The sequence below is a fragment of the Salmo salar genome, chromosome ssa22, assembly GCF_905237065.1.
Source record: "Salmo salar chromosome ssa22, Ssal_v3.1, whole genome shotgun sequence".
Classification (NCBI taxonomy): Eukaryota; Metazoa; Chordata; class Actinopteri; order Salmoniformes; family Salmonidae; genus Salmo; species Salmo salar.
The window spans coordinates 55,417,034-55,433,313 of record NC_059463.1 but is presented as its reverse complement, the minus strand read 5'-3'; the positions used below and the strand labels follow the sequence as shown (position 1 = coordinate 55,433,313).

The 16,280-nt window shown below is 40.9% G+C and overlaps 1 protein-coding gene across 2 annotated transcripts in view; it reads left to right on the top strand.

The window, feature by feature from the left end:
• The window catches only part of pcbp4 (poly(rC) binding protein 4), a 145,069-nt gene that overhangs the window by 89,960 nt on the left and 38,829 nt on the right, over positions 1 to 16,280 (top strand). For both annotated transcript variants that reach the window (XM_014168308.2, XM_014168310.2), the window contains exon 5: positions 7,707 to 7,823. In XM_014168308.2, coding sequence (XP_014023783.2) covers positions 7,707 to 7,823 — 117 coding nt within the window. The remainder of the gene's footprint in view (positions 1 to 7,706; positions 7,824 to 16,280) is intronic.

Here is a 16,280-nt window from a genome sequence, read left to right as displayed (position 1 = left end):
CTATATCTATCTATATAACGTACCTCGGCATCTTCGCTGACAGGAAGAGGAAGCATGAATATTTTAGTCTCAAGGGCAACCGATACACAGCACAAACCCACAAAATCACTCAAACAAAATAAGTGTCACAGGATTGTAAAGCTATGAAGGTGAAATGAAATGGAAAGACACCGAGAAACATAGAAGAAAGTGTAATGGGTGACTGAAACATGGAAGAAAGTGTAATGGGTGACTGAAACATGGAAGAAAGTGTAATTGGTGACTGAAACATGGAAGAAAGTGTAATGGGTGACTGAAACATGGAAGAAAGTGTAATGGGTGACTGAAACATGGAAGAAAGTGTAATGGGTGACTGAAACATGGTAGAAAGTGTAATGGGTGACTGAAACATGGAAGAAAGTGTAATGGGTGACTGAAACATGGTAGAAAGTGTAATGGGTGACTGAAACATGGAAGAAAGTGTAATGGGTGACTGAAACATGGAAGAAAGTGTAATGGGTGACTGAAACATGGAAGAAAGTGTAATGGGTGACTGAAACCTGGAAGAAAGTGTAATGGGTGACTGAAACATGGAAGAAAGTGTAATGGGTGACTGAAACATGGAAGAAAGTGTAATGGGTGACTGAAACATGAAAGAAAATGTAATTTTTTATTAATTTTTTATTTAACCTTTATTTAACTAGGCAAGTCAGTTAAGAACAAATTCTTACTTACAATGAAGGCCTACCAAAGGCAAAAGGTCTCCTGCGGGGACGTGGACCTCGGATAATTTTTTTTTTAAATGATTACAATATGAATATAGGACAAAACACACATCACCACAAGAGAGACAACACAACACTACATAAATAGAGACCTAAGACAACAACATAGAAAGGCAGCAACACATCACAACACAGCATGGTAGCAACACAACATAACAACAACATGGTAGCAATACAACATAGTAGCAGCACCAAACATTGTACAACATTATTAAGCACAGACAACAGCACAAAGGGCAAGAAGGTAGAGACAACAATACATCACACAAAGCAGCCACAACTGTCAGTAAGAGTGTCCGTGATTGAGTCTTTGAATGAAGAGATTGAGATAAACTGTCCAGTTTGAGTGTTTGTTGCAGCTTGTTCCAGTTGCTAGCTGCAGCGAACTGAAAAGAGGAGCAACCCAGGGATGTGTATGCTTTGGGGACAGAACGTGTGTTGTATGTAGAGGATGAGTGCTGCAGTAGGTATCTCAGATAGGGGGGAGTGAGGCCTAAGAGGGTTTTATAAATAAGCATCAACCAGTGGGTCTTGCGACAGGTATACAAAGATGACCAGTTCACAGAGGAGTATAGAATGCAGTGATGTGTCCTATAAGGAGAATTGGTGGCAAATCTGATGGCTGAATGGTAAAGAACATCTAGCTGCTCGAGAGCACCCTTACCTGTCAATCTATAAATTACATCTCCATAATCTAGCATGGGTAGGATGGTCATCTGAATCAGGGCTAGTTTGGCAGCTGGGGTGAAAGAGGAGCGATTACGATAGAGGAAACCAAGTTTAGATTTAACTTTAGCCTGAAGCTTTAATATGTGCTGAGAGAAGGACAGTGTACCATCTAGCCATACTCCCAAGTACTTGTATGAGGTACCTCAAGCTGTAAACCCTCAGTGGTAGTAATAACACCTGTGGGGAGAGGGGCATTCTTCTTACCAAACCACATGACCTTTGTTTTGGAGGTGTTCAAAACAAGGTTAAGGGTAGAGAAAGCTTGTTGGACACTAAGAAGGTTTTGTTGTAGAGCATTTAACACATAATCTGGGGAGGGGCCAACTGAGTAAAAGACTGTATCATCTGCATATAAATGGATGAGAGTTCTTCCTACTGCCTGAGCTATGTTGTTGCTGTAAATTGAGAAGAGCTTGGGGCCTAGGATCGAGCCTTGGGGTACTCCCTTGGTGATGGGCAGTGGCAGAGAAAGCAGATTTTCTGACTTTATACACTGCACTCTTTAAGAGAGGTAGTTAGCAAACCATGCCAAAGACCTCTCAGTGAGCATAGCCTTGCTATTGAGAAAGGCCGCCGTAGGCAGACCTGGCTCTCAAGAGAAGACAGGCTATGTGCACACTGCCCACAAAATGAGGTAGAAACTGAGCTGCACTTCCTAACCTCCTGCCCAATGTATGACCATATTAGAGACACATATTTCCCTCAGATTACACAGATCCACAAAGAATTCAAAACAAACCCGATTTTGATAAACTCCCATATCTACTGGGTGAAATACCACAGTGTGACATCACAGCAGCAAGATTTGTGACCTGTTGCCACAAGAAAAGGGCAACCAGTGAAGAACAAACACCATTATGAATTCAACCTATATTGATGTTTATTTATTTTCCCTTTTGTACTTTCACCATTTGTACATTGTTACAAAACTGTACATAGACATTATATGACATTTGTAATGTCTTTATTATTTTGGAACTTCTGCGAGTGTAATGTTTAAGCCATTTGAATTGAACTGAGAGAGATAGAGAGAGAGAGAGAGAGAGAGAGAGAGAGACATCACTATGCATTCTATTTTCATTGTGATAAAGGAGTCTGCAATCTGCCGAAGAATTCACTTTTGTTTATTATCTACTTCACTTGCTTTGGCAATGTAAACATCTGTTTCCCATGCCAATAAAGCCATTTGAATTGAACTGAGAGAGAGAAGGAGAGAGAGAGAGAGAGAGAGAGACATCACTATGCATTCTATTTTCATTGCAATAAAAGAGTCTATAATCTGCTGAAGAAGATGAGGTATCAGCAGTGAAGCACACACACATGCACTCTCCTTAACTGTTCTCTATATCCGTCAGTTTAATGTCATACCCCTTTGTGACCCTCTGTCGGCTACACACTGACGAATGAGGATTCAAACCAGGTTCCTTGTGTGTAGCGCGTGGTCGTGTGCTAGTGGCACAAGATTTTCTTCACTGCCAAAGACCCCTTTGGCTCTTAGCCTTGTGCTACCAGTACCTTCATAGTTCTTATAAAACCCAACTGGAAAAGCAGTCAGGGACTTCTGTATACTCCGTATAGCCTACTTATCAACGTTTCAGTCACCCATTACATTTTCTTCCATCTTTCAGTCACCAATTACACTTTCTTAAATGTTTCAGTCGCCCATTATACTTTCTTTAATGTTTCAGTCACCCATTATACTTTCTTCCATGTTTCAGTCACCCATTATACTTTCTTTAATGTTTCAGTCATCCAATATACTTTCTTTAATGTTTCAGTCACCCATTATACTTTCTTTAATGTTTCAGTCACCCATTATACTTTCTTTAATGTTTCAGTCACCCAATATACTTTCTTTAATGTTTCAGTCACCCATTATACTTTCTTCCATGTTTCAGTCACCCATTATACTTTCTTTAATGTTTCAGTCACCCATTGCACTTTCTTCCATCTTTCAGTCACCAATTACACTTTCTTAAATGTTTCAGTCACCCATTACACTTTCTTCCATGTTTCAGTCACCAATTACACTTTCTTCCATCTTTCAGTCACCAATTACACTTTCATAAATGTTTCATTCACCCATTATACTTTCTTCCAACTTTCAGTCACCAATTACACTTTCTTAAATGTTTCAGTCACCCATTATACTTTCTTTAATGTTTCAGTCACCCAATATACTTTCTTTAATGTTTCAGTCACCCATTATACTTTCTTCCATGTTTCAGTCACCCATTATACTTTCTTTAATGTTTCATTCCGCCATTATTCTTTATTTAATGTTTCAGTCACACATTACACTTTCTTCCATGTTTCAGTCACCCTTTATACTTTCTTCCATGTTTCAGTCACCCATTATACTTTCTTCCATGTTTCAGTCACCCATTATACTTTCTTTAATGTTTCAGTCACCTATTACACTTTCTTCCATGTTTCAGTCACCTATTACACTTTCTTCCATGTTTCAGTCAAAACTTGTCAATAATCAACTGACTGGCTTTCTTGATGTGTATAGTATTCTCTGTGATATGCAATCTGGTTTCCGCTCAGGTTATGGATGTGTCATTGAAACCTTAAAGATACTAAATTATGTCACCATTGCCCTTGATTCTAAGCAATATTGTGCTGCCATTTTTATTGATTTGGCCAAATATTTTGATACAGTAGACCATTCCATTCTTGTGGGCCAGCTAAGGAGTATTGGTGTCTCTGAGTCTGTACATAGCCAAAGCGTTCCTTAAGTTTGGGTCAGTCACAGTGGTCAGGTATTCTGCCACTGTGTACTCCCTGTTTAGGTCCAAATAACATTCTAGTATTCTCAGTTTTTTTGTTAATTCTTTCCAATGTGTCAATTAATTATCTTTTTGTTTTCTCATGATTTGGTTGGGTCTAATTGTGCTGCTGTCCTGGAGCTCTGTGGGGTCTGTTTGTGTTTGTGAACAGAGCCCCAGGACCAGCTTGCTTAAGGGACTCTTCTCCAGGTTCATCTCTCTGTAGGTAATGGCTTTGTTATGGAAGCTTTGGGAATAGCTTCCATTTAGGTGGTTGTAGAATTTAATGGCTCTTTTCTGGATTTTGATAATTAGCGGGTATCGGCCTAATTCTGCTCTGCATCCATTTTTTTGTGTTTTACGTTGTACACTGAGGATGTTTTTGCAGAATTCTGCATGCAGAGACTCAATTTGGTGTTTGTCTCATTTTGTGAATTCTTGGTTGGTGAGCGGACCCCAGACCTCTCAACCATAAAGGGCAATTGGTTCTTTAGATGATTCTAGTATTTTTAGCCAGATCCTAATTGGTATGTCGAGTTTCATGTTCCTTTTGATGGCATAGAAGGCCCTTCTTGCCTTGTCTCTCAAATTGTTCACAGTTTTGTTGAAGTTACCTGTGGTGCTGATGTTTAGGCCGAGGTATGTATAGTTTTTTGTGTGTTCTTGGGCAACGGTGTCTAGATGGAATTTGTATTTGTGGTCCTAGCGACTGGATCTTTTTTTGAACACAGTGGTTTTTTTCTTACTGAGATTTACTGTCAGGGCCCAGGTCTGACAGAATCTGTTCAGAAGATCTTGGTGCTGCTGTAGGCCCTCCTTGGTTGGTGACAGAAGCACCAGATCATCAGCAAACAGTAGACATTTGACTTCAGATTGTAATAAAGCTGTGATAAGGTAAATCTGTCTCCGTGATGGAGATAATGACAGTAATAAAGCTGTGATAAGGTAAATCTGTCTCCGTGATGGAGATAATGACAGTAATAAAGCTGTGATAAGGTAAATCTGTCTCCATGATGGAGATAATGACTAACAAAGCTGTGATAAGGTAAATCTGTCTCCGTGATGGAGATAATGACAGTAAAAGGTAAATCTGTCTCCGTGATGGAGATAATGACAGTAATAAAGCTGTGATAAGGTAAATCTGACTCCGTGATGGAGATAATGACAGTAATAAAGCTGTGATAAGGTAAATCTGTCTCCGTGATGGAGATAATGACAGTAATAAAGCTGTGATAAGGTAAATCTGACTCCGTGATGGAGATAATGACAGTAATAAAGCTGTGATAAGGTAAATCTGTCTCCGTGATGGAGATAATGACAGTAATAAAGCTGTGATAAGGTAAATCTGTCTCCATGATGGAGATAATGACAGTAATAAAGCTGTGATAAGGTAAATCTGTCTCTGTGATGGAGATAAAAACATTATCGTGGGAAGAAGCAGAGCAGGGAGTCTTTCAGATTGACCAGAGCCTGAGTGACATCACGCACGTATGCACAGACACACACACACACACACACACACACACACACACACACACACACACACACACACACACACACACACGCACAGACAGACACAAACACCGGGAGAAACAGACAGGAGCTAGGAGCCCTGCAGTACAATGAATCACACACACACACATGAGACAGACACACACACACAGACATGTGCATACACACACACGCAGAGCCGAGACACACTCATGCAGGCATGCACAGACGGAGTGACAGAGAGATCACATGTAAATGAAACAGACAGGAGAGGACCTGGAAACCCTGCAATGCAATGAATCACACACAGACGGACGAGACACACACACACACACACACACACACACACACACACACACACACACACACACACACACACACACACACACACACACAGCCGAAACACATGCATACAGACACAAATCTTTAGCCATCGTCAGTGAGTCCTCAGATGAGCTGGTTGCTGAAAGACTCAGAGTGGGGAGGGAGGATATAAAAACACCATCATTACAGCCTTCCTGTTCTCCTTCCGTTCTCCCCCTTTCTCCTCCCTGTCTCCCTCCGTTCTCCCTCCCTTCTCCCCCTTTCTCCTCCCTGTCTCCCTCCGTTCTCCCTCCCTTCTCCCCCTTTCTCCTCCCTGTCTCCCTCCGTTCTCCCTCCCTTCTCCCCCTTTCTCCTCCCTGTCTCCCTCCGTTCTCCCCCCCTTCTCCCCCTTTCTCTTCCTGTCTCCCCCTGTTCACATATTTCAGTATTAAAGACCTGTTCCTGTTTGCATATTTCAGTATTAAAGACCTGTTCCTGTTCACATATTTCAGTATTAAAGACCTGTTCCTGTTCACATATTTCAGTATTAAAGACCTGTTCCTGTTCACATATTTCAGTATTAAAGACCTGTTCCTGTTCACATATTTCAGTATTAAAGACCTGTTCCTGTTCACATATTTCAGTATTAAAGACCTGTTCCTGTTCACATATTTCAGTATTAAAGACCTGTTCCTGTTCACATATTTCAGTATTAAAGACCTGTTCCTGTTCACATATTTCAGTATTAAAGACCTGTTCCTGTTCACATATTTCAGTATTAAAGACCTGTTCCTGTTCACATATTTCAGTATTAAAGACCTGTTCCTGTTCACATATTTCAGTATTAAAGACCTGTTCCTGTTCACATATTTCAGTATTAAAGACCTGTTCCTGTTCACATATTTCAGTATTAAAGACCTGTTCCTGTTCACATATTTCAGTATTAAAGACCTGTTCCTGTTCACATATTTCAGTATTAAAGACCTGTTCCTGTTTGCATATTTCAGTTCTTGGTGAAAAAAACACAGTTGCTTAAGAGGGAGGTTGTTCCTTTAAAGTGGGTGTGTTTGTGTGTCTGTGTGTTTGCTCGTTTGCACGAGTGTGTGTGTGTGTGTGTGTGTGTGTGTGTGTGTGTGTGTGTGTGTGTGTGTGTGTGTGTGTGTGTGTGTGTGTGTGTGTGTGTGTGTGTGTGTGTGTGTGTGTGTGTGTGTGTGTGTGTGTGTGTGTGTGTGTGTGTGTGTGTGTGTAGTTCCACTGAAGGACATGACGATGTTCACCACACAACATGGCTGCTCTTTCAAGAAGTGTTTCAGCTCTCACTGGGCCTAGAGCTGGCCTAGCATGGCTCCTCCTACTTCCTACTGCACAGCTAGCATAGAACTCACACACACACATACTTGCGCACACAGGCACATGCACACACGTGCAGAGCAGTGCATCAGAATGAATGTTGTCTTCTGTTCTCTTCTCCTCCTCCCCACACCTCTCCATCCCTCTATCTCTCCATCCCTCTATCCCTCCATCCCTCTATCCCTCCATCTCTCTATCCCTCCATCCCTCTATCCCTTCATCTCTCTATCCCTCCATCCCTCTATCCCTCCATCTCTCTATTCCTCCATCCCTCCATCCCTCTATCCCTCCATCACAGAGCAGCGCCCGTATCAACATCTCAGAGGGCTCGTGTCCAGAGAGGATCATCACCATAACAGGACCTACAGACTGTGTCTTCAGAGCCTTCACTATGATCACTCTCAAACTGGAAGAGGTCTGTCTCTCTGTCTCTGTCTCTCTGTCTCTGTCTCTCTGTCTCTGTCTCTCTGTGTCTTCAGAGCATTCACTATGATCACTCTCAAACTGGAAGAGGTCTGTCTCTCTGTCTCTGTCTCTCTGTCTCTGTCTCTCTGTCTCTGTCTCTCTGTGTCTTCAGAGCGTTCACTATGATCACTCTCAAACTGGAAGAGGTCTGTCTCTCTGTCTCTGTCTCTCTGTCTCTGTCTCTCTCTGTCTTCAGAGCGTTCACTATGATCACTCTCAAACTGGAAGAGGTCTGTCTCTCTGTCTCTGTCTCTCTGTCTCTGTCTCTCTCTGTCTTCAGAGCGTTCACTATGATCACTCTCAAACTGGAAGAGGTCTGTCTCTCTGTCTCTGTCTCTCTGTCTCTGTCTCTCTGTCTTCAGAGCCTTCACTATGATCACTCTCAAACTGGAAGAGGTCTGTCTCTCTGCCTGTCACTCTGTCTGTCTGTCTCTCTCTCTCTGTCAGTCTGTCTCTCTGTGTCTCTCTCTCTGTCTGTCTGTCTGTCTGTCTGTCTGTCTGTCTGTCTGTCTGTCTGTCTGTCTGTCTGTCTGTCTGTCTGTCTGTCTGTCTGTCTGTCTGTCTGTCTGTCTGTCTGTCTGTCTGTCTGTCTGTCACAATCAAAGTGAAAAGGCCAGACAAGAAGCTCTCCCTCTCTTTCTAACTTGCTCACCTGATTCACCTAGTCAAGGGCTTGATGATTAGTTAAGATTCAGGTTAGTTGACATTCAGGTAAATTGACATTCAGGTTAGTTGACATTCAGATAAATTGACATTCAGGTTAGTTGACATTCAGATAAATTGACATTCAGGATAGTTGACATTCAGGATAGTTGACATTCAGGTTAGTTGACATTCAGGACAGTTGACATTCAGGATGGTTGACATTCAGGATAGTTGACATTCAGGTTAGTTGACATGCAGGTTAGTTGACATTCAGGATAGTTGACATTCAGGATAGTTGACATTCAGGTTAGTTGACATTCAGGTTAGTTGACATTCAGGGTAGTTGACATTCAGGATAGTTGACATTCAGGATAGTTGACATTCAGGTTAGTTGACATGCAGGTTAGTTGACATTCAGGATAGTTGACATTCAGGTTAGTTGACATTCAGGATAGTTGACATTTAGGTAAATTGACATTCAGCTAAATTGACATTCAGGATAGTTGACATTCAGGTAAGTTGACATTCAGGTAAATTGACATTCAGGTAAATTGACATTAAGTATAGTTGATATTCAGGTAAATTGACATTCAGGTAAATTGACATTCAGGTAAATTGACATTCAGGATAGTTGACATTCAGGATAATTGACATTCAGGTTAGTTGACATTCAGGATAGTAGACATTCAGCTTAGTTGACATTCAGGATAGTTGACATTCAGGTTAGTTGACATTCAGGATAGTTGACATTAAGATAAATTGACATGCAGGATAGTTGACATTCAGGTAAATTGACATTCAGGTAAATTGACATTCAGCTAAATTGACATTCAGGATAGTTGACATTCAGGTAAATTGACATTCAGGTAAATTAACATTCAGGTAAATTGACATTAAGGATAGTTGACATTCAGGTAAATTGACATTCAGGTAAATTGACATTCAGGATAGTTGACATTCAGGATAGTTGACATTCAGATTAGTTGACATTCAGGATAGTTGACATTCAGGTTAGTTAACATTCAGGACAGTTGACATTCAGGATAGTTGACTATCAGGTTAGTTGACATTCAGATTAGTTGACATTCAGATTAGTTGACATTCAGGACAGTTGACATTCAGGACAGTTGACATTCAGGATAGTTGACATTCAGGATAGTTGACATTCAGGATAGTTGACATTCAGGACAGTTGACATTCAGGTTAGTTGACATTCAGGTCAGTTGACATTCAGGACAGTTTACATTCAGGTTAGTTGACATTCAGGACAGTTGACTTTCAGATTAGTTGACATTCAGGTCAGTTGACATTCAGGAAAGTTGACATTCAGGATAATTGACATTCAGGATAGTTGACATTCAGGATAGTTGACATTCAGGACAGTTGACATTCAGGTTAGTTGACATTCAGGATAGTTGACATTCAGGATAGTTGACATTCAGGTTAGTTGACATTCAGGATAGTTGACATTCAGGATAGTTGACATTCAGGACAGTTGACATTCAGGTTAGGTGACATTCAGGGTAGTTGACATTCAGGATAGTTGACATTCAGGTTAGTTGACATTCAGGGTAGTTGACATTCAGGATAGTTGACATTCAGGTAAATTGACCTTCAGGTAAATTAACATTCAGGTAAATTGACATTAAGGATAGTTGACATTCAGGTAAATTGACATTCAGGTAAATTGACATTCAGGATAGTTGACATTCAGGATAGTTGACATTCAGATTAGTTGACATTCAGGTTAGTTAACATTCAGGACAGTTGACATTCAGGATAGTTGACTTTCAGGTTAGTTGACATTCAGATTAGTTGACATTCAGATTAGTTGACATTCAGGACAGTCGACATTCAGGACAGTTGACATTCAGGATAGTTGACATTCAGGTTAGTTGACATTCAGGACAGTTGACTTTCAGATTAGTTGACATTCAGGTCAGTTGACATTCAGGAAAGTTGACATTCAGGATAGTTGACATTCAGGATAGTTGACATTCAGGGTAGTTGACATTCAGGACAGTTGACATTCAGGTTAGTTGACATTCAGGATAGTTGACATTCAGGATAGTTGACATTCAGGTTAGTTGACATTCAGGATAGTTGACATTCAGGATAGTTGACATTCAGGACAGTTGACATTCAGGATAGTTGACATTCAGGATAGTTGACATTCAGGACAGTTGACATTCAGGTTAGTTGACATTCAGGATAGTTGACATTCAGGATAGTTGACATTCAGGTTAGTTGACATTCAGGATAGTTGACATTCAGGATAGTTGACATTCAGGACAGTTGACATTCAGGATAGTTGACATTCAGGATAGTTGACATTCAGGACAGTTGACATTCAGGTTAGTTGACATTCAGGGTAGTTGACATTCAGGATAGTTGACATTCAAGTTAGTTGACATTCAGGGTAGTTGACATTCAGGATAGTTTACATTCAGGTAAATTGACATTCAGGTAAATTGACATTAAGGATAGTTGACATTCAGGTAAATTGACATTCAGGTAAATTGACATTCAGGATAGTTGACTTTCAGGTTAGTTGACATTCAGATTAGTTGACATTCAGATTAGTTGACATTCAGGACAGTTGACATTCAGGATAGTTGACATTCAGGATAGTTGACATTCAGGTTAGTTGACATTCAGGACAGTTGACTTTCAGATTAGTTGACATTCAGGTCAGTTGACATTCAGGAAAGTTGACATTCAGGATAGTTGACATTCAGGATAGTTGACATTCAGGACAGTTGACATTCAGGTTAGTTGACATTCAAGATAGTTGACATTCAGGATAGTTGACATTCAGGTTAGTTGACATTCATGATAGTTGACATTCAGGATAGTTGACATTCAGGATAGTTGACATTCAGTACAGTTGACATTCAGGATAGTTGACATTCAGATTAGTTGACATTCAGGATAGTTGACATTCAGGTTAGTTAACATTCAGGACAGTTGACATTCAGGATAGTTGACTATCAGGTTAGTTGACATTCAGATCAGTTGACATTCAGATTAGTTGACATTCAGGACAGTTGACATTCAGGACAGTTTACATTCAGGTTAGTTGACATTCAGGACAGTTGACTTTCAGATTAGTTGACATTCAGGTCAGTTGACATTCAGGAAAGTTGACATTCAGGATAATTGACATTCAGGATAGTTGACATTCAGGATAGTTGACATTCAGGACAGTTGACATTCAGGTTAGTTGACATTCAGGATAGTTGACATTCAGGATAGTTGACATTCAGGTTAGTTGACATTCAGGATAGTTGACATTCAGGATAGTTGACATTCAGGACAGTTGACATTCAGGATAGTTGAAATTCAGGAAAGTTGACATTCAGGACAGTTGACATTCAGGTTAGGTGACATTCAGGGTAGTTGACATTCAGGATAGTTGACATTCAGGTTAGTTGACATTCAGGGTAGTTGACATTCAGGATAGTTGACATTCAGGTAAATTGACCTTCAGGTAAATTAACATTCAGGAAAATTGACATTAAGGATAGTTGACATTCAGGTAAATTGACATTCAGGTAAATTGACATTCAGGATAGTTGACATTCAGGATAGTTGACATTCAGATTAGTTGACATTCAGGTTAGTTGACATTCAGGTTAGTTAACATTCAGGACAGTTGACATTCAGGATAGTTGACTTTCAGGTTAGTTGACATTCAGATTAGTTGACATTCAGATTAGTTGACATTCAGGACAGTTGACATTCAGGACAGTTGACATTCAGGATAGTTGACATTCAGGTTAGTTGACATTCAGGACAGTTGACTTTCAGATTAGTTGACATTCAGGTCAGTTGACATTCAGGAAAGTTGACATTCAGGATAGTTGACATTCAGGATAGTTGACATTCAGGATAGTTGACATTCAGGACAGTTGACATTCAGGTTAGTTGACATTCAGGATAGTTGACATTCAGGATAGTTGACATTCAGGTTAGTTGACATTCAGGATAGTTGACATTCAGGACAGTTGACATTCAGGATAGTTGACATTCAGGATAGTTGACATTCAGGACAGTTGACATTCAGGATAGTTGACATTCAGGATAGTTGACATTCAGGTTAGTTGACATTCAGGATAGTTGACATTCAGGATAGTTGACATTCAGGACAGTTGACATTCAGGATAGTTGACATTCAGGATAGTTGACATTCAGGACAGTTGACATTCAGGTTAGTTGACATTCAGGGTAGTTGACATTCAGGATAGTTGACATTCAAGTTAGTTGACATTCAGGGTAGTTGACATTCAGGATAGTTTACATTCAGGTAAATTGACATTCAGGTAAATTGACATTAAGGATAGTTGACATTCAGGTAAATTGACATTCAGGTAAATTGACATTCAGGATAGTTGACAGTCAGGACAGTTGACATTCAGGTTAGTTGACATTCAGATTAGTTGACATTCAGATTAGTTGACATTCAGGACAGTTGACATTCAGGACAGTTGACATTCAGGATAGTTGACATTCAGGTTAGTTGACATTCAGGACAGTTGACTTTCAGATTAGTTGACATTCAGGTCAGTTGACATTCAGGAAAGTTGACATTCAGGATAGTTGACATTCAGGATAGTTGACATTCAGGACAGTTGACATTCAGGTTAGTTGACATTCAAGATAGTTGACATTCAGTACAGTTGACATTCAGGATAGTTGACATTCAGGACAGTTGACATTCAGGTTAGTTGACATTCAAGATAGTTGACATTCAGGATAGTTGACATTCAGGTTAGTTGACATTCATGATAGTTGACATTCAGGATAGTTGACATTCAGGACAGTTGACATTCAGGTTAGTTGACATTCAGGTTAGTTGACATTCAGGGTAGTTGACATTCAGGACAGTTGACATTCAGGTTAGTTGACAGTCAGGACAGTTGACATTCAGGTTAGTTGACATTCAGGATAGTTGACATTCAGGTTAGTTGACATTCAGGGTAGTTGACATTCAGGTGTGCTAGCTGTTGAATAGAGGAGAGGTTTCTAGTACAGTACTCTCATCCACATACAGAACAGTTTCATGAAATCAAGGGTCTGTTGTGTTACAGTACATATCAAGCCTTTGAATGATTTGTGAGGATGTTGCTGTCAGGTCAATTCAATAGACCTTGATCAGTGAGCTGACTGAGTTAAGTGTAACATTCATTTATATAACATGGCAACATGCTGTTAGTGTGGTATTCATTAAACATCTGGTAGGGATTCTCTCTCTTCCTGTCTTTCTCTGTCTCTGTCTCTCTCTCTCTCCCTCTGTCTCACAAATACTAGTAGAAATCTGTTAAGAATCTCCTCTCTCCGCCCCACTGTTAACTCCTCTCATACCTTCACAGTGAAGACAGAGTTGTCATAGTAACCCTAGGGGGGGCCTGGAGCACTGCTCTAGCTCAGGTGTGTGATGTAGAACACGCTACTATGATGAAGAGCACGCTATATGGATGTAGAACACGTTACTGTGATGAAGAGCACGCTATATGGATGTAGAACACGTTACTGTGATGAAGAGCACGCTATATGGATGTAGAACACATTACTGTGATGAAGAGCAGGCTATAGTGATGTAGAGCACGTTACTGTGATGAAGAGTAGGCTATAGTGATGTAGAACACGTTACTGTGATGAAGAGCACGCTATAGTGATGTAGAACACGTTACTGTGATGAAGAGTAGGCTATAGTGATGTAGAACACGTTACTGTGATGAAGAGCACGCTATAGTGATGTAGAACATGTTACTGTGATGAAGAGTAGGCTATAGTGATGTAGAACACGTTACTGTGATGAAGAGCACGCTATAGTGATGTAGAACACGTTACTGTGATGAAGAGCACGCTATAGTGATGTAGAACACGTTACTGTGATGAAGAGTAGGCTATAGTGATGTAGAACACGTTACTGTGATGAAGAGCACGCTATAGTGATGTAGAACACATTACTGTGATGAAGAGCACTCTATAAGGATGTAGAACACGTTACTGTGATGAAGAGTAGGCTATAGTGATGCAGAACACGTTACTGTGATGAAGAGCACGCTATAGTGATTTAGAACACATTGCTGTGATGAAGAGCACGCTATAGTGATGTAGAACACGTTACTGTGATGAAGAGCACGCTATATGGATGTAGAACACGTTACTGTGATGAAGAGCAGGCTATAGTGATTTAGAACACATTGCTGTGATGAAGAGCACATTTAGTCTGTAATTCATAAGGAGCTCCATTCAGCCATGTCTCTTTCCTTCCTGGTTTTGCTATGAACAGATCAGCACAGTGTAGGTCTGAATCTCCCCTAGAGATAGTTGGTGTTCTGTAACTCTTATGGAAAGAAACCCACAAAAAGAGCCAGTACCAACCACCTACTGCTAACCAAACATTTAGCAGAGTGAGAAGAAGAGCCTGTACCAACCGCCTACTGCTAACCAAACATTTAGCAGAGTGAAAAGAAGAGCCTGTACCAACCACCTACTGCTAACCAAACATTTAGCAGAGTGAAAAGAAGAGCCTGTACCAACCACCTACTGCTAACCAAACATTTAGCAGAGTGAGAAGAAGAGCCTGTACCAACCACCTACTGCTAACCAAACATTTAGCAGTGAGAAGAAGAGCCTGTACCAGAGAGAGAAAGACAGAGAGAGAGTGAGACAGAGAGAGAGAGAGAGACAGACAGAGAGAGAGAGACAGAGAGAGAGACAGAGAGCGAGAGAGACAGAGAGAGACAGAGAGAGACAGAGAGAGAGAGAGACAGAGAGAGAGCGAGACAGAGAGCGAGACAGAGAGAGAGAGAGACAGAGAGCGAGAGAGACAGAGAGAGACAGAGAGAGACAGAGAGAGACAGAGAGAGAGAGAGAGAGAGAGAGACACAGAGAGAGAGAGACAGACAGAGAGAGAGACAGACAGAGAGAGAGAGACAGACAGAGAGAGAGAGAGACAGACAGACAGAGACACAGAGACAGAGAGAGAGAGAGACAGAGAGACAGAGAGAGAGAGAGACAGAGAGAGAGACAGAGAGAGAGAGACAGAGAGCAAGAGAGACAGAGAGCGAGAGAGACATAGAGAGAGAGACAGAGAGAGACAGACAGAGAGAAAGAGACAGAGAGAGAGAGACAGAGAGAGAGAGACAGAGAGAGAGAGACAGAGAGAGTGAGACAGAGAGAGACAGAGAGAAAGAGACAGAGAGAGAGAAATATGCCCAACCTCTTGATAATGTATACTGACATTGTAGTTGGAGAGAACATTGCACATTGGGAGAGTAGGCCTTAGTAAAGGAACCGTAATAGTGGTTGAGTTCATGTAGCCTCTAGCGTGATGTGATGGCCAGGCTATTTACATGTTAAATGCTTGCGGAGTCCTGCTGGGGCCATGATTTAGGATTATATTTATTACCTAAATTAAGGCGGGAGTCAGAGTGAGAGTGAGCGTGAGAGTGAGAGTGGGTGTGGGAGTGGGAGTGGGAGTGAAAAGTCTGTCTGTGTGAGAGAGACTATTTCTAACTATGGGACTTAAAGCCTTGGTCCTCTATGAGCCCTCTAATGCAGCAGGGTATTATTTGAGTCTAGGAACAGGGCTAGCTATCAGAAGGGTGAACAAGCTGGGTTCAATCCGTGCAGATCAAAGTCACTTATCTTATCTAAGACAATGCTGAGACTTGGAAACTAGGGTCCAGAAAAACTCAGGACCATGTTCAAACATACTGTAGAGATTGTTAGCCTGAGTTTACCTGGCCTG